A 20,169-nucleotide genomic window follows, 5' to 3' on the forward strand; every position below is an offset into this window, starting at 1 on the left:
TTTTCAATACTTCAATGAAGAAATTCAACATTTAAGAATTGTTAAATTAAAAAAAACGGGAATTTTAGAACAATTTAGGGCCTGATAGGACAACTTTGTTTTCAAATCGTGCTGTTGAACATAGACATTCTAAAAATTAAAATATTGAAATTAGAAAATACCAAAGATCAAAAGTAAACTCAACCCCCGGTGATTGGTAACTTTTTTGTTTTACACTTTTTAGTTTGTACCTCGTTGGTTTGACAAAGTCAAACTAAAAACTGACGAACTGCCACTTTTTACACGGCGCTCACTTACACTATCAAAACAAACGTTCGGTAGTTTGTGCGAGCGCTTTGTAAAGAAGTTGTCAAACTTAAAAGTGACTCCGTTCGTTTGAAAAAAGGTTGGTGTCAAACCATCTGCGTTTCAGTGTAATAAGAATTAAAAATTTAAAATTCATAAAATTCAGAATTAAAAAAAAATTCTTAATTAAATTTCAAATAAACCGAGGGATTTGAAAAAAAGAATACTCGGTTATCCGAAGTCCTTCGCAAGCACGACAATTAAATTTATGGTCTCTAACCTAAAATATGAAGTAAAAAGGAATAAGTGTGCGCAAGATTTCATATTTAATAATTCCGTAAATTCAAACTCAACCGTCTCCTCCTGGGCTTCATAACCTTCGAACAGCAATCGTTATTAGCTACCGTGCAATAAAAACTTTGACTCCACTTTCCACGCAAGCTAATAATAGCCTCAGATCGACGATATCCCAATCCCGTTCCTCAATTTTATTCATTAGCTAACTAAACACACGAACAGACACAACCAAGTTCCGCCAATCACGCTACCAAACTTTTCCCGCAAATCGCACTAAAGAATCCTTGAAAAGCTTTGCTACCCACCGTGAAGCTTGCGCGCGCCTCCATTTTCCATATGCTCCCCCAGCGAAGAGCTTTTTATGCTGCTCTTCTTTTTTTATGCTCAAAAGCTCACCACGGCAGCGAGGATCACCCACCACCAAACAACTGCTGCTGGTCGTTTAATTTGTTATAAATCCGACGGAACGCGCCCTGGCCGAGCCAGTATTAGATCAGCCGTGGAACCGTTCGGAGGTACTTGGAAAAGTGGAAAATAAGGAACCCAGTTGGAATAAAAACAGTTGCGGTGGGTGGTGAGTGGGTGGGCGTCGTGGGTGATTTGTGTTCTTCCGGTGTGGGTATGGGGGTGGTGGGTGAAAGTGAGTGATAGTGCTTAGTGGCTTTCAAGTGCTTAGTCGTAAGGGGTGGTTTTTAAGGAGGAGGAGGGGGGTTGGTATTTGAAGAGTGGGCGCGCGCAGCAAAGTGAGGTCGTTCCGGTTTTGGCACAGATATACAGTAGAGCGCGGGAAATGAGGATTCCTGTGGCATAGTTTTTGGAAGAGTGTGTTTTTTTTTGTTTTTCGGTTTCGCGGCTAGGATTATGGAGGACGAACTGAATACCTGTAGCAGCAGAACTAGCAGCGGCAGCTCGAGCTCAAGCACGAGTTCCACCAGCGGTGATAGTGATAAATGTTCCGAGTCCAGCAGTAGTAGCGGTTCCAGCAGTTCGAGCGAAAAGGATATTGAAAGTGAAACTGACAAGGATAATGAAGGCAACGGGGCGTCGACGGCGGCGTTGGTGGTGGGCAACATTGTAAGGAACGGGGCTACGAAAGGGAAATCTGGAACGGCCAGCAGTAGCAGTGGAAATGAGGACGACAAGGAGGTCAAACCGGCGCTGGCGTTGAAAATCATCGAGGGGAATGTAGGTCCGCTGACGGCGACGGTGAAATTCATCAACCCGTTCAAGAATAACTGGATCAACGCGGACCGGCTCAACGAGCTGCGCAAGAAGGTTCAGGATGCGTCCAAGCACCACCGGGTCTTTCTGCTCCGGGGGTCCTTTCACACGGTACGACGTGCCCTCACCGAGCGCGGGTGGGTCGAAAAGTTGGACGGCTTCCGGGCGAGACCCCAGGCCAGTACCTCGTCCTCTGGGTTTATCCTCGAAGATCTGGTCCAACAGCTACCGGAACGGAAGCCCGGCGAGTCGCGAAAAAATCACATCGCCAAATGCGAACGAAGTATCATGTCCCGATTCCTCGAGCATACCCCCATCGATCTGCTTTGGACGGCCCGTCGGGAGAAGACCGACTGGATTGAAATGACCAAGAACTCCTCCCTCATAATCAACCGCTTCAGTAAGGCACCCTTCACCACCAAGGAAGGTCTCTGCTCGGCTCTGCACGACTTTCATTGGTTCTACGAAGAAGGTATGTCCGAAACGTACTTCCCAAGGTGTTACAACGTGTGGAACCCCGAGGAACTCAACGAATTCATCGACAACTTTCGTCTGACAGCTTCGATGGGACTGCTCAAGTGGCTCGTTGACGTCCACACCAAAGAGGGCACCGAAGGAATCCTCTCCGACGAGGGCAAAGTCCCCGGCAGTAGCATCGCCTTCGCCCTGTCCCGCTGCAAAGAATACCTCGACTACTGTCTTCACAACGACATAGACATCGAGGAAGATATCAAGATCTGGGACCACGATTGGGACGTCTTCCTAACCCATCACTATCTCCTAACCCATGAAAACGGTCGCATTCAACTGCTCAAAGAGCATGACACCGCTCTTATCGAGCATTACGTGGCCGATGCAAAGTCCGTGCTCGAGCAAATCAAGTGCTACTGGCCGCAGTACGCACTGGACGGGTTCCTGAACATCTGGATCGTGAAGCCGGGCAACAAGTGCCGCGGCCGGGGGATCCATTTGATGAACAACATCAAGCAGATCATCGCGATGGTTAATCCGCCGATTGTAAGCAAGACGCGATATGTGATACAGAAGTACATAGGTGAGTGGGGTTGGTGGCTTCATAAAATTGTTCTTCAAAATAAGTCTTATTTAAGTACACAGTGAAGAGTATCATATATTTTTGAGCAAATTCGTTCCTCTCTAGATTTTTGCGGTTTTTAATTTTGTTTTTTACGATGAAACTTTGTCCACTTGTTCTTCATGTTGAACATGAGAAATTTAGGTAGATTTGTTCAAACAAAATTCTCCCAAAATTCCGGAAATTGATTTCATTTGTTAATTTTATGTGGCTCAAACTATTTGGGGCTTTTTCTATCACCAAAGAGGTCATTGGTTCCTCCATACATGACTCCAAACAACTACAAAAAATACAAAAAATGTACGTAAATATCTGATATTATGTATATTAATAAGAATTTATCTGATTCATTTGGTGTCTTCGGCAAAGTTGTAGGTATAGATGAAGACTATTCAGAAGAAATAAGTGCAAGGAAATTAATATTTTTTTCCAACAATTAAAAACATAATCATAACTATGCAGAAACATTTCCAATTTAAAACCATGAAAAAAATAAACCTTTGCATGGCAATATCTCAGCAACTAAAGGTATCAACAAAGTTCAAAAATGCAAATTATAGAAATGTTTTTTTTTTTTTTTTTTTTCAAGATTGGGCATACATGTGCACTGAACAAAAAATAACGAGGGGACCACCGATGCATAATATTTTCCAGATGAAATATAAAAATAAAAGTTACTCAAATTTATTTACAATGCTTACATTTCATATTTCTTTAATTGTAACTTGAAATTAAATAAAAGCTTGAAAAAAGTTTTTTTATTTATTGAATATGATTTTTGCATCCATTAACCCCTCGGTCATTTTGGTTTGTTTTGGTTTTTTAACGTTTGTCTGCTTTTAAACTGGGCTACGGCCCAGTTATCGAGCGCCCAGTTACCGAACAAGTACTGTACACGTACGTGCCTGCCGGTGGGTTAAAAAAGTACATAAATATCACTTAAGTTGTCATATCTCGAGACAGGGTTGCCAGATCTTCAATATTTCAGACTCGTTTGAAAGATCTTTTGATTACCTTACCAACGATGGTTCGGATGGTGGATCCGGACATAGTTTACATACATTTAAGTGAGATCCGGCTACAAAAAAGTACATTAATGTCACTTAAGTGGACATATCTAGAAACAGGGTTGCCAGATCTTCAATGTTTTAGACTTGTTTGAAAGGGTTTTCAATCACCTATACAGCGATGGTTGGGATGAGAGTTGAGTTGGAGAATTTGAACGGTGTGCGTCGCGGACATCACGCAGGATTTTCGTTGCCGTTTCCGTCTTTGTTGTCCCCCCGATTGTATGTGTATTTCGATCCGGGCGGTTTCGGGATGTTTGACAGCTGAGTTGGAGAATTTGAACGATGCGCGTCGCGGACATCACGCAGGATTTTCGTTGCCGTTTCCGTCTTTGTTGTCCCCCCGATTGTGTGTGTATTTCGATCCGGGCGGTTTCGGGATGTTTGACAGTTGAGTTGGAGAATTTGAACGGTGTGCGTCGCGGACATCACGCAGGATTTTCGTTGCCGTTTCCGTCTTTGTTGTCCCCCCGATTGTGTGTGTATTTCGATCCGGGCGGTTTCGCGTTTTCGCATTTTAGTTGGTTTTATCTTTCCACAGCCGGCTGTCTAAGATTAAATCATTTATGCTAAACTCAACACCAAATAACCGGGAATAGTCTCATCCGCATACTCCGACTGATTGCCTTGAGAATGCATTATACATCACACCATTAAACAAAATTTATTGATTATTGGGTCGCATCATCATCCTCTATGTTGAATCCTGGCCATTACCCTTACCCACTAACAAAATCCCAAGTAGAAGTAGTTTTCCGGCACACGCGGGGGTGTGGATATCGTATAGAACCCACCCTTGGTAGCAGCCTGTGCTAACTAACATTCCCGTCCCATTCCCTCGAGATCTACAAACTGACATGGCGGGCGCCGTTGGTGGCCAACGACTGTTTCCTATTCGCACCGGCTCTAGTTTTGATGATCGTGATGTTTTATCTTTTCAGCGCATTCATGCATGCTGTTGATAAGGGAAACATCATTTGATCGTTGAAGCGTGTGACCGGTTGTGCTGATGGGATATTATGGTCCTGTTCAGTAACGGAGAAGGACAACCATGGGTGGTCTCTCATGCTCATGCTCATGCTATACAGCGATGGTTGGGATGATAGATCCGGACCTAGTTTTCATTTAGATAAGTGAGATCCGGCATCAAAATTCCAGCATCCGATTCTCAAATCTGACACTTTTTATACGCAACTTTTAAACTACTTATCGGATCTTCAAACAATTCAATAGCGCAGTACGGGGCACCAAAACGGATTGAATGCAACTTGTTTGACTCAAATCGAATCAGCGAGAAAACTTGGCAAGAATTTTGAGCACCAAGGGGAATGCGCACACACATACACACACAGACATTTGTTCAGTTTTCGATTCTGAGTCGATAGGTATACTTGAATATAGGTCTACGAGCTGTTTTTCAAAAGTTAATTTTTCGAGCAGGTTTATAGCCTAACTTCAGTGAGGAAGGTTTCATCAGATTTTCAATAAACTACTTTTTGATTGCAATTTTGATTTTACATCGAAAAATTAAATTGAAAAAAATGTCGACCATTGTTTCAATATTTTTAAAATCAGTATTGATTCAAAAAGTCATAACTCGATCAAAGATTTTTTGAACAACCTGAAAATTTCTGATAAGTTGTCATTTTATGTCCCCTAAAACATATCAGAAAATAAAAAAATAAAAATTGTGTTTTTTTGCAAATCAAGTTTTAGTGACAAAAAGTGAAATTAAAAATCTTTTTTTTTACCGTGTACCACTTTTTTCAGTGTAGTCCTTATTCATATTTACAACTTTGTCAAAGACACCAAATCGATCAAAAAAATCCTTCAAAAGGTACAGATTTTTGAATTTTCATGCATCATTTTTGTATGGAAAATTATATGGATAAACTAACGATGCAAAATGGCTTCGAAGGCACCAAAAAGTTTCAGTCTGATTAAAAAATACAAAAAAAAATCGAATCGAATTTCAAACAACCTTAAACAAACTAAATAAAATTTCACTTCACTTCATTAAAATGGAACATCCCTTGCTAATTCAAAATGTTAAAAGTTTACTGGTACCAAGAGAAGGAATTAAACAGAGGAAGGAAAAAAGTTACAAAATAACCTTCAAAGAAACTTTATATTAAAAATTTAACTTTTATATTTTTTTTCGAAACAAACATTCAGAATTCATAATAACAAAATTGGCTTATAACGATTTTCGGTGGAACTTTAGATTCAATTTAAATATCAACAGTTCTGAAACAGTTCTAGGACACTTCGTTTACATCTTGACTTGGCTCTGATTGTCATTGATTTGCATAGTTTTAAAAGGGATTAATTTTATGTCATCGATTTAATCAATTGAAAACTCGATAACCAACTAAATCCGTTCCACAGATACAGGAAGAAAAACAAAACTCATCAGACAACAGCATAATACATAATACAGTATGCTCTGTCGCGGGCGCCAGACTTTGAACAACACACACACAGCCCGCAAGCAAACGATTATTCAAATTTTTGTCAATCAACTTGCACGCAAGCATAATCGGAAACAAACTTTCCATTCCCAGCGAGAAACGGAGGGAGGTGTCCTCCAACCCGTCCCGCGACCTCCCTTCGTTTCCCCGAGGACCTTCCCGGCCTTCGCCGGATGACCCATTTAAATTTGCATTTCCAAACACGATTGGTGGAACCTGTTAATGTTGTCTATGTGTTTGCTATCTAGATTCATGTTTTTTTCCTTTTTGAGAGTTGGAGCATAAATCGCGACTTTGAAACTGTATGGTGGAACTTTTTTGTGGATGTTATTTTTGGAAGAGATATTAAATTGTTTTATGACTAATCAACTGCGGGATGTTTAGATCTTTAGAATAAAGATTTCTGTTGATATTTTTTCTACTCTTAAAACAAAAATATTTGCCATATTCTGAAACGTGGTATCAATTGGATATCCCAGTGCAAATCAAGGACGCCCTCACCCACCATGAACTGGAATATCCTGAATTTGTATGTATGAATATGAACTCAGGTCTGGTTCGCGGAAAGCAATTTGATGTGCAAGTAAATGCATGTTAAGTGCCGGTGCCATGTGGGCCACTACAAGTCGTGTTTATGTTTGTTGGTACATATCTACTATAGTAAAATAAACACACATGGCTGGCGTAACCTTCCAACGCTCAGTACATAAAACAGAGGTTAATATCCCCCAAAGTATTGGTGTCATTGTTGCCAGTTCAAGTACTTCTTCCCCCAGGAATTGGGAACGTGAGGGCTGACACCGACATTGTAATGGGTTTATTTCCGGGAATTGGAACTAAACATTTTAGTCCATCTAGTCAACTTTTTTAGTGGCCAGACCTACCGACGTCAAATTTAACGCAAAGATTATTCGTTGAGATGGATTCAAATCAATAGAAACTTAGCTTATGTATTCCAATAATGATTTCACCAACCTAATACGCTGTAGAGACAATCAACTTGTTCTACAAGACGATATTTCATCCCATCTCTTCCCACTGTAGAGCGCCCTCTGATCATCCACAACACCAAGTTCGACATCCGGCAGTGGTTCATGATAACGAGCGTCCAGCCGCTCATCATTTGGTTCTACAAGGAGAGCTACCTGCGCTTCAGCTCGCAGCAGTACAACCTGATGAACTACCACGAGTCGGTGCACCTGACGAACCACGCGATCCAAAAGTATTACGCGGCGGACATCATCTTTTTCTTACAATTTATTCATTACTAAACTTTTAATAGAAAGTATCACAACGCCGTCCGGGACGAGCGCCTGCCGCACGAGAACATGTGGGACTGCCACACCTTCCAGGCGTACCTGCGCCAGATCGACAAGTACGAGATGTGGTCCGATCGGATCTACCCGGGGATGCAGAAGGCGGTCATTGGCTCGCTGTTGGCATGCCAGGACAACATGGACCGGCGGCAGAACACGTTCGAGTTGTACGGGGCGGATTTCATGATCACGGAGGACTTTTACCCGTGGCTGATCGAGATAAACTCGAGCCCGGACCTGGCGCCGAGCACGAGCGTGACGGCGCGGCTGTGTCCGCAGTGCGTCGAGGATACGATCCGGGGTGAGCGATGACCACGTGCGTGGAGGGTTTTTTGACTGATCAACTTTCGTTTTTTTGTTTTGTTTCTTTCGCAGTTGTGATCGACCGGCGGCACGACCCGAACGCCAACACCGGCTCGTTCGAGATGATATACAAGCAGGTGATTCCGAAGACGCCCGCCTACATGGGGCTGAACCTGCAGCTGCGTGGCCACCGGATCACGCCCAAGAGCGCGGTCAAGAAGGACCGGCTGCGGATCCTCCCGGTGAAACCCGTCCAGAACGTGCTCCACGTGTCCCGACTGTCCGCTTCGGCTGTCCCGAAGCCAACGGCGAGCCCCGTCATTATGGACCTCATCGAGTGCATCCAGTTCGACACATCGCGACCTGCAGGCCAGGACGACGAGGACGGCGGCCGCGGTCGGACGTCGTCGTCGCTGTACCGCAAGGCGGGCTTCCAGCAGCAGCAGCAGCCGCGCCCCAACCTGCGGTACGACTTTGCCAAGAAAAAGTCCTACATCATCGCCAAGACGGACGAGTTCTTCCGGCGGGGCGGCAACGGCGCGCGATACCTGGCCGAACCCGAGTCGTACATTGACAACATCGAAGACTGGGAGCGCGCCACGACGCGGTTCTTCCACAGCAACTACGGCAACACGCTGAGCGCGCTCACGGTGACCAGCCGCAGCCATCCGAAGCCGGAAGCGGCGGACGGTTGTGCCGAAACAAACAACACTGCCCCAAGTGACCATCAGAACAACCCGACCTCCACCACCGGATACGGTAGATACAGCAAACTGATGCCAAACGGAGTTGCTGGTGGTGGCGGCAAGGTCGGGCTCGCGTCGACGTTCAACAACTTTTACACGCTGGGGTTGAACCTGCGGAAGCAACCGGCGGGGACTTCCGGCTCCTCCCGGGGCAGCCCCAAGAATCGGGCGAGCGCCTATTACGCACAATCAACCGAAGATTTAGTGGAACTAGGGAAAACTAGCTAAAGTTTATGTCTGTTATCAAGTGTTATGAAGAGATATGTTGTTGGAGATTCGGAAGAAGAAGACGAAGATGTTAAGTGTGGATCGATCACAGTAGACGAGGGAGTATGAAGTAACCACCCGCTGTTGCCATATTTGTTTGATACGTGTCACAAATTCCTGTTTTTAGTGTGTAGAAAGTGTCGCTGTTCTGTGCCCCGCTTTTCCGTGTACCTCTAGTTGGATTAATGTAATTCCCCGTTACTAAATCTATATGTATATCTCTATATATCTCGAATGTGTATATTTACAGCCCTCAAAATATCATAGTGCTTCGAAATTACTTGTTGTGTAGATAATATTTAAAAAAAATCGTATAGTCACGTTACGTTGAAGAAAAAAACCAACGACCAAAAAAAAAAAGAAAGAGAATTATAGTGAAATTGTAGAGGCAAAAATCAAATGCATTTGAAGGTTAAGTATGTTGAAGATATATGGGACCACGATCCCGGTGTTGATCTTGCCGATATAACGCTGCAGCTGGGCAATCTAGAACCGAGCAAAGATGACCGCGCCGAGCTGGTCCAGCAACGGATCGATCTGCTAACGTTGAGCCAGCAACAATCCAAGGACACTAGCCCGGTAGCCGGCTCCAAGTGTAGCACTCCGCTAAAGATGAACACGTTCCCGCGCGTCAAAAAGCAAGAGGACGACGACTTTGTGCTGAACCAGCGCAAGCGTCGCTTCTTCCACAACTACAGCTTTAACTTCCAGAAGCACAAACAGCTCAAAGAAAAAATCACGGCTGCGATCGAGCGCAAGAACATCTTCTCGATCGTCGGCCAATACCCAGCGCTGCGGAAGGCCCTCAAGAAGCGAAACTGGCTCGAGAAGCAAACGTACAAGTGTGCCCTCGCCCAGGATTTGTCCATGCACTCGTTGCTGCACAAAGCCCACGAGGGCAACGAGTTCGAAGAGGCGCTGATCTCGCGAATCCTGCGACCTCACAACGCCGACTTCATCTGGCAGAACCGCCACATCAAAGAGTCCAAAAAGGATCGCTTCTACACGCCCTACCGGAGTCGGATCTACTACGATCGTACGTCCGACTTCACCATGAAAGAAGGCTTAGTTAAGGTGATCGAGACCATCCACTGGCACCAGGACGACGGCATCGCCGAACTCGACTCGCCGCGAACCCACCTGCTCGATTGCGAAGACTCCATCACCCGCTTCCTCGAAGACTTCCAGCTTACCACCTGCACCAGCTTCCTCCACCACCTGTCCAAGTTCCTTGACTCGATGTTCGACGAAGACGGCACCAAAGACGTCACCATCATCACCACTGCCATGAACTACTGCCGGTACCACCTGGCCTGTGCCCGCCACGAGGACGTCGACTACCAGGAGTACTGCTCCCCGCTCCTCTCCGCCGAGGATCGCGCCACGATCGTGGAGATCCTTCGGGAGGAGGCCCGCTTCAAGATGCTTCCCGGGTACGAGATCCTCTCGCTGGTCGCCCAGGTCAAGAAGCTCGTCCTGGAAGCAACCAAACACTTCCCCGACATGAAGATCGACGGCGTGCGGAACGTGTGGATCCTGAAGCCGGGCAACCGGTGCCGCGGACTTGGCATTCAGATATTTAATGATGACCGCAAGCTGCTTGAGTTTGTCGACGCCAACCCGGACCAGAAGTACGTGGCGCAGAAGTATATCGGTGAGTTTATTCCACCTATTTAATTGTATAATTCTCGGGTGAGTTTTCAAAAAGCCGTAAGAGCCACTGTGACCTCCCACACATTAATTTTCGTTTTTCTCCAAAATGAAACAAAATTTCATTTATTTTTTGTTACGGGCACTTGAAGGACAAGTAGATGAACAATCTCATGCATTTTTGAAATTGGTTTTTCGTAAATTGGAAAAGGACTTTGTTTACCAATGGCTCTTACGGCCTTTTGAATACTAAACCAAGAATTGAGCTGAAAATCTTTAAATAAATCCGTTGGCCGGCAGTGAAGTTATGGAAAAGTATAATTTGTATCAGACTATGTTTATGCAGCTTATCTGAGTTCCAAATGTTCTGGGTTGAACTCCAAAGTAATTTTGCATTCTATGGCCTCACTTAAGCATCAGAGCATATTTAATATTGACGTTGTCGGGCTATTTTGTCACACGTCGCTTTTTGACGTTCCGAGAAAAATGCGTTTTATTGTTTGACCTTGAATCAACAAAAAATAGAGCGCGCAAAGTAAACAATAACAAACACGTTATGTTTGGTTGACCATTCTGTGCATTGTCTTGAAGTTTGGTTAAATTTGGTTGCCAGAGTCCAGGCATGTACGCGTTCTGAAATCCCTTTGGCCAGTTGTCGCACTTACAGCAATTTTCAGGGTGTGTCAAGATAATACGACAAAATTTAAACTTCTTTGCTATGAAAGGTGACAACAATACACGGATTGCATGAACTATAATCAGGGATGACAAATCTGAAGAAGACGATTTCGATGTCTGGATCGGAACCATACACAAACCTAATCCAGTATCGTAGAAAATTTACACTTGTTCTCCTAACAACCGAAAGGTCACTCCTCGAAATCTAGAACTCAACCTCCCATCCGTCGATTAGTTGGATCGAAGTCCCAACCTTGTCCCGCTAACCTGGCAACTTCCACCCATTACGCACCGCTATACGCACAAACTTCCGCTAGCGATAAATTATGCATCAAACTTGCAAGGTCCTCCCCCGGACGACTCCCGGAAGAACTAACACACACACCTAGTGACCCAATTATCGATCATTGCGCCTGCAGGCGCGCATAAATCGACATTCGACGGAAAGGCTGTTTTATTTGGTATTGATGGGTGGGAAACCTAGTTCACACCCCCAACAAAAATAATACAACAAAATTTATGTTCTGTTATCACGTATACACACACTAGGAATGCCTCTCTATGCAAGAGGGCGTGTATTGACACAGTGGCGAAATTTTGTGTTCCGGCATTTTTGCCTCCCCGCCTTGGTTGATATTCATCGAATATCCGGGCCGGGTGTTTTGCACCCTGTCACGGTTAGAATGCACCCTTTTGCGGAATGCGACGACGAGTGGAAATGTCCCACTCAGAATAGAATCGAGGAAGAACAGCTGGTGGTGAAGTTCATACGTGTACAATTAGGTCATTACACATATTTTTCAAGTTTTCTCCTATCGCAAAAAAAATTGTAATGACAAGAGAAAAATCAATTTGTAAATTACAAATTAAATTATTATAAAATAATGAATAAATTAAAAACTTTTTTGAATTTTCCAACGTTTAAATTTTTAAATAATTAGATCGAAATTTCAAACAGACTTCACCAACCTCACAAAATAAAAGAAAGTTCATAAATCACAGTTTTCTGGATTTTGATAAGATTCTCCAATAAGGTGATTCTGTGTTGGCTGCAAAAATTGGTTTTGACAATATATTAATATTCACAAAACCACAATTTTAAGAGGCAGTATTTGTATATATTGCTCGGTTTGTTCTAGAGGTCGTATCGAGGTGCTCCGATTTGGATGAAACTTTCAGCGTTTGTTTGTTTATACATGAGATAAACTCATGCCAAATATGAGCCCTCTACGACAAAGGGAAGTGGGGTAAAACGGGCATTGAAGTTTGAGGTCCAAAAAACATAAAAAATCTTAAAATTGCTCGCATTTCAGTAAAACTTCATCATTTCCAACTCTCTTAGATGCATTCGACAGGTGTTTCGAAGCACTTCAAAATGAGCCATAGACATTCAGGATTGGTTTAACTTTTTCTCATAGCTTTTTGCAGCAGCCTCAAACACCCATACTCCCATAGGTCAAAAGTTAGGGAATTTCATGGACTATACTGCCGTTCTACGCATAATTGTCCCATGTTCAAAAAGTGCAACTGAGAAAAACACGATTGAAATTTTTCGACCGATTTCTGTGTTTCTACGCATAATTGTCCCGTGGGTTCCTATTCGCCCTATGTGTCCCTAATCACCCCAGTTAGCAGTTTATCACCTTTATTTGTGATTCTCTTGTTTTACAAAAGGTAAACAAGACATAATGTTTAGTAAAACTAATGATTCCGTGAAAGAAAATACTTGGTGGGACAATTATGCGTAGAAGTTTAACGATGGGACAAACATACCTGGTGTTATTTTTAATGAGTTTCCGAACAAAGTACCAGATTTTATGTGTTTTTCTTAAAGTACATATCCAACTAAACTTAAAAATGTCATAAAGTCAAAATTGACCAAAACTGACATGGGACAATTATGCGTAGAAAGGCAGTATAAGCCTACGGTAATATCTTTTTGGCCGATCGCAGTTTTTCTCATAGTTTTTCGATTTTTCTATAACAAACTTTTTACAACGTTAGTTTTTGCCCTGTAGGCTCCTATTGCGGCACTTTTTGGTCTCAATTTTGTCATATTCGGAATCCTCGGAAAATTTCATATTGGTGAAAAACTCGCTCTTAATGATATTCATGTTATCACCGAATCAAATAATCACATTTTGAAACAAATCAAATGAAAATTTCAATTAGGGCTTGTAAGAAAAAAAAAACAAAAATAACAATTTTTAACAATTTCAAGGTCAAAAGTGAACAAATGGTAAAAACTGAGAAAACTTTGAAAAAGGCCTAACTCAATAATATCAATATTTTGTTCAAAATAATTTATTTCTGTTTAAAATAATTATAATAAGTTCACAAATGATCAGTAATATTTTATTTTTGTTTGTAAAAGTAAACTGTAAGCATTTTTTCATTTATTCAAATATGAACTTTTTTGGATTTGTTATCTTTTAACATTTTTTTATATTAATTCAAAATAAATTATTCATGTTAAAATGATATTTTTGTGAGATTTTATTATTTCAAATATTGGAAAGTTTTATAAGAAAAAAGAAATTAGAACGTATTTTAAACAATTGTATATACCATGAAATTAATTTATTGTTGTATCTGTAATACTTCTGTGAGTATTGCTATTCTTTCAATACGATTTATTCTTGTTTAAGTATTTTTTTGTTGGTTTTATAGTTTTTACAAACATTACCTGTTCTTTTAAACCTTGTCGCTGTTCGAGTGCATGGGGTGATTGGTCATTATAATTAAATAATGGCATCAGTAGTGCGGTGTCTGTGTTTTTTTTTTTCTTTTTTTTTCGTCTCTTTTGTGTCGCTATTTGTGTACATGGGGTGATTGGATTTCTTCTTCTTCTTTTTTCATTTATTTTTTGTTTGCGCGTTCGTTGGCCGATGAATTTTATTTTTGTTCTCTTTATATAGTTTTCGATAGAAACGATCCGATTTTTGTTTTTTGAGACAAGCAAGTCGTATTGCTGGATTAAGTCCTTTCCATATCATCGAGGATCGGAAGGCACGTCGACGGATATGTTTTAAGGCTTATGATATAAAATAATTTTAATGAATGAAGCCCTTCCTACATCACCGTTGATCGGAAGGCACGCCGACGGAGAATTTCTGGAGAATCGCGGTCGAATTAATACTATATTTAAATCCCTAGATAGGTATCTTTCCGCAGCCGGCTGCATAAGATTTTTAAAATTTCAACCGATAAACAAATTGCTCATGGTCGCATCACCTACCACAGTGAATCCTGACCTCATACCCATCTTACTAACCCCTCAAAACTCATGTGATACTTTGTCGGAGACGCAGTCGATTTGGCGGTCCCATCACTCAAGTATCGGCTAACATTCCCATCCACTTCCCCGTGTCTTACCACTGGTCGTGGCCGGCGTCGGTATTGATCAGCACGATAGGGACCTTTGAAAATTGCGAAGGGGTGAAGATTGGTTCCTACTTTTCATCTGTGGTCCACGGAGCAATGTTTGGGGGTCCTGGTCAATAACGAAGTAGCAGCTACGGGTAGACACCAATGCTATGCTACATTACCTGTTCTTTTAAAACATTTATTTTAAAAACTGAACTCAAACATATTTAACGATTTATTTTAATTTATTTTTTTCGAAATATTTCCTTCTTTTTTCAAAATAATCAATTCTTGTAATATTTTGATGAGTTTTTCCATTCCTTCAAACTTTAAACTATTGTTTTAAAAAATGAGATTTTTTAAAACTTTTGTATGTTTTATGTCTTTTTAAGCAATTTTTTTTTGTTTCTTGGAACAAATATTATTGAAATAATATTAGAGATAGTTTGAATTCCAACATATTTTAAATAACTTTACATTCTTTCAAAATATTTAATAATATTTTCTATAATATTTCTGTGAGTTTTTCAATTTTTACGAGTTGATTTTGTCTTGTTTAAGTGATATTTTTGTCAGTTTTTTTTTTCATTTTTTCAATGTGAATTCAAACATACTTTTTCACAATTTCGTTAAAAAAGACTTACTTTTCCTGTCATTGCATACTGACGAAATGTCATACATATCATCACTAAATCAATAACATTGCAGAAAAGTTCATATTAGTATCCACTTCGTCGCTATCAACGACCATTTTGGTTTAAATGGGTTAATGATAGCGATTTGTTAAACTCAACAAACCCTACATGATGCTATAACAAGATTTTGCAAATTCGCTTCCGTTTCCCGAATGTCGCAATCGCAATAAACACTTTAAAGACAACGGGATTGAGTCATCATTTTTAATCAAACGGGACACTTTTAACCTTTTTGACACATCAATTTAGGGCAGGCACCTTATCAGAATAAAAAAATGTTCAAATAAATTCTTAGATATTTTGATTTTTTTATACCGCTTGTATAAAATTCTTGAAAAATAATTCCTAGAAATTTTATATTAAGTTCGAAAATATATTTGAGCCCTGACTGATAATTCCTAATGTATGAGTTTTTTTTGTGAAAAAATGCCTCCCTACTTTAGACATTTTGCTATTTTTGTATTCAAATAAAAAGTCGGTATGTTTGTTTTGTTCGAATGTATCCTTTCGTGTCTTCTTCTAATGGTATTAAACACTAGAAATGCCCTTAGAATGCATTCAAGTGCTGACGTTTGAAGGATAACAATTAACCAGCTGAACAGCTGACAGTTTTTTTGCTGCTGCTTTTGTTCTGATTTCATTACCTGATTTCGGCAACTCACTTGTGTTCCGCAATCGTTGATGCACGAATGTCGTCGTTTGTTGCTAGTCGCCGGAAATACGGCACAAGGACTAACTAGTGGAAGCTTGACTTGTTCCAAAGATAGATGGGGGAGACATGACTTTAGTTTGACTTCTGAGCAAATGTTGGCATCTTTTCATTTTGTTCAATTTCAGTCAAGTTCAAATCATTAAAATTTGTACTTAATTTAAACTGATCTCTCCTATGACTTTTTTTTAAATAAACAATGTTCGTAAGCATGTTCCGTGGTAGCATCGTAGTCTAATGATAGTATCTCTAAATATAAACACACACTCTACAACCAATCCATTCAACCAAAGTTGTGTTGTGCAGTCAGACAGACTAAAACATCGAAACAGTGTAGTTCGTGCTGCGGAAGGATCGATTTCCCGAAAAATTTGGAAAGGGGTAAGACACTACCATACAAGTACAACGCGACCACCTGGAGTTCAAACAAACCCCTGGCAACGGTGCCATCAGCACAGCAAAAAGAAACATACCTAATACATAGAATGGAAAATTGTTGCCCAACACCAGCACTCGTGCTATCATATTAAACCATCAGCTGTAACTAGCGAATCGAGTTGTAATTCGTGCGGTGAATCAATTATGTGTTTAGCGTACGGCTGAAAGCGGACCAAAGTCACGTGATGGTTTCCAGTTGTAAGTTATGTGGACATAAGTTGCGGAAATTTTAATGTTTGATGAAGTGATTTTAGTAAGGGAGCATTCAATTTTTTTATTCACAGCAAATTGACAACCCCCATAATATTGTCAACATTTTACTGTTTCCCTTTTTGGTCCGGTTTATCTACAACCAAAGCTGTGCACAAGGTTGAAATAAGCAATCCTCACAGTAATCTGCATTTTTTTTAATTTTAATTTATATGTTTGGCTTTAGAGCGAGTCCACGAGCAGAGCATACTCAACTCGCATCGACCTCACCAATCAGCCGGATGTTTTCAAAGGTTTTTTGGACGAATAAAACTAACATCTGGGCCAAATATGAGCACGTCAGGTACACTGGAGCAAATCGGGACATAAAGTTTGAAGGTTCAAAAACGTATTTTTTTTAAAAAAAGGCTGTAACAAAAGCAAAATTCAACTAAATTTTAAAAAATGCATCTGAAAAGAGCTAAAATGTTACTGGCATTTTAGTGAAAAATTGCATAATTCGAGCCAAACATTTCATTAGGGCACAAAACCAAAAACCGCGATTCGAGAAAATCGCTTGCAAAAAGTGGACAACTTGTTTCAATTCGTATTTAAAAAAGAAGCTTGACTGATGGTATTTTTACTGATGATACGATAAAACACATCATTATCCTCAACTCTTCTTTAATGCTTCCTAATTTATGATGATTTTCGCAATAAAATTCATAATTTTAAAAAATCTCGTTATTGGGCCCTTTTAACTTTCCAACTGTTGTTCAAAATGGGCCCTTTCTAAATGCAGTTTCGAAGAGAACTGAAAAGTACAGATTGTCAAGTCAAATAAATTGGCCGATGCAATTTAAATCGGTCTGGCAACCTATACTTTGCCTTACCAAATATATCTAATTTTCGGCAACACTGGAAAATGTTAAAATTTTGCGTGACTTTGAAGTTATTGCAAAAAGAGTAAACAAAAAGTCCTTTGGATAAAAATCGGCATGAAGCGTTTCAGTAAGTTTTGCAACAGAGATTTGCAAAACGTTGTTGGGAGGGTGGGATTCTTTCGGTTTTCGAAGAAAAATCAAGAATATTGGTTGAAACTGTGCGGCTATGGCAGAGAAGAGGATTTAAAATCTCAGAGGATTTGTAGCGTAAGTTGATCAATTTGTTGTTTACATCTACTAGAATTTAACCATCCAACTGCATCGAATAATGTTTTTATAATTCACAGAATACTTCTGGTGACTGCATGGAATCGTCCTCTTCGACTGCACCTCGCCGTTGATTTTTTTTGGAGGGAATCTATCCGACTGAGGTGTCCTCAAATACCCGGCAAGAACGATCATAGAAAATTGCAACCCTTTTGCGGTATCTCATTCTCAGCAGGTGAAAGTTACCCGTTCGCAACTACCAGTTATTGCCAATACCGAGGAGGTTTATCTACGGGAGACAACCGGAACACACCAGGAACCGTCTTTTCCGTCACCCTTGTTGTCGAGGTCCTCCGGCACCCAAGATCCGTCAGCTAATCCATTTGCCGCACGTCGTTTTCATCCACTAGAACTGAACCTCCCTGCCGCGCCGGGGGATGCGCTCGATATCTCCGCGGAATAATCTCGTCCGGTTTCAACTCAACGGAACCGTTGGCTGGAGAATTTTTGTCCGACCGTATCGGGCGATGTTGTGAACGTGTGTTGAATCAAACCAGAAAAAAATTATCGATTAAATTATTACACCTACAACTGAAAAGAGAACTGAGTTTTTTTTTCAATAAAAAGTATTGAAAACATCATTATTGCCGATTGATGTTATTATTCTATCAAAACAATTGAAAATGTCCAAAATTCGTTAAAAAATCCATATCTGTTTCCGACCCGTGATCCAAAAATGCATAACTCTTAAATAATTTGAAAATTTTCTAAAAATGTTTTGTGCTAAAACGTTAAATTGTATGTACTTATAATTTGATTAATAAAAAAATTAAAAACAATATTGAAATTACAATACTTCTCATCTTTTCCTACCCTAAGAAACATAACGCGTTGCTCAGCGCGTTTGGTGTCCAGCGCGTTTGGATCTGTCAAAATCGATCGGCCAATCTGTTTGACTTGACAATCTGTACTGAAAAGGGCACTAAAGCGCTGTCACCTGATTGTTGTTTTTGATGATGTTTATGGGCCCTTTTGTTTAGTTAGAAATAATGAGGAATTCAGCGGAATTTTGATAATTGCTGAAGTTTTGTGATCGAATGGTGTAGATAAGGTATGTGAAACATACAAATTCTTCAAAAGTGTACTGAACAGCAGCCGCGGGGCCGTATTAAATATTGTATTTCGATGAAGTTTTTTTCTGCAGAATTCCTTGGTGATACGTAAACCAAACTTTGTTTTGAAGTGAATTAGTGTAATGAATGTATGGAATGTTCACTTTATAGCATAGAAAGCTCCTTAACCACGAATAACTAATGAAAAAGAAAAGGGCACAATTATTGAACTTTTTTTCTGGTTTGGAGTGAACATTGTTATGTGCCCTTTTGTGTTTTTGATTTTTTCAATAGAAAAGTGTTTGCTATCAATCTTATTCTTGGAGGGCATTTAGGGAGTGTACTAATGAATGGAATAGTGGAATAATCCCAAATGTTTACGTTTTGGTTTTGTGCCCTAATGAAATGTTTGGCTCGAATTCACAATTCACAAAAAGAAAAAGTGTCTATTTCATATGTTAAACTGCCTTACCCAAAGCGTTCGATGGTAGGCTCAGATGACTTTAATCACGGGATTGAAACTCGTCTTAAAAACCTGTATCATTTTCTCATTCGAAACAGTGGCGCCACGTGGTGGTAGCTGCCCTGTTTATTACACTGTGAAATTATGCATGGCCAATCCAAGGAACCAGAAGGTGACAACAGAAACGTCCGTCCAAAAGGGGTGCTGCAAAAAAACTTATTATTTTTAACAAATTTTCGAACAAATCAGCAACGAATTACAAGTTTGACAGTTGAACTACACTTAAATGTTGGTTTTGTTATTTGTTTTTGCAAAACCGCATATTTTTAACGAAAGTGCCAAAAATATTCGTAATCACCTTTTGCCTCTTGGTGGCGCTTTGTGTGAGTATGTGTGTGGTCGATGTTTGCGGACGTGCACGCAGAACACAGAACAGTGAGAAATAGCGAAAATGCCTCACTTCCTTCTGCTACAAGTCGCCATATTGAAATTGCTCGAAGATTCATACCCGTGCTTTAATCCAATGAAGACAGGAGTGGTAAATTTCATCGGAGACTATTTCTATGAAATTCATTTCGTCAAATTATTTGTTTCGCAGAATGGACATTTCATCTACATGAAAAAAAATCATCAAATTCATAAAAGGCCAGGA

The 20,169-nt window shown here is 40.6% G+C and overlaps 1 protein-coding gene across 4 annotated transcripts in view; it reads left to right on the forward strand.

Annotated features, from left to right (window-relative positions):
* The first annotated feature begins 1,056 nt into the window (after positions 1-1,056).
* LOC120416104 (tubulin glycylase 3B-like) overlaps positions 1,057-20,169 on the forward strand; it is a 43,380-nt gene continuing 24,267 nt past the window's right edge. The window contains exons 1-6 of one of the 4 annotated variants that reach the window (XR_008212099.1): positions 1,057-1,156; positions 1,440-2,857; positions 7,479-7,656; positions 7,717-8,051; positions 8,126-9,253; positions 9,317-9,466. Coding sequence is in view for 1 of the 4 variants with exons in the window: in XM_052708104.1 (XP_052564064.1) it covers positions 9,466-10,720 (1,255 nt within the window). In the remaining 3 variants the exon portion in view is untranslated. Of the gene's footprint in view, positions 1,157-1,307; positions 2,858-7,478; positions 7,657-7,716; positions 8,052-8,125; positions 9,254-9,316; positions 10,721-20,169 lie in introns of those variants that run through there. The other 3 variants (XR_008212100.1, XR_008212098.1, XM_052708104.1) reach the window with 3 other exon arrangements.

Source organism: Culex pipiens, chromosome 2, assembly GCF_016801865.2.
Source record: "Culex pipiens pallens isolate TS chromosome 2, TS_CPP_V2, whole genome shotgun sequence".
Lineage (NCBI taxonomy): Eukaryota > Metazoa > Arthropoda > Insecta > Diptera > Culicidae > Culex > Culex pipiens.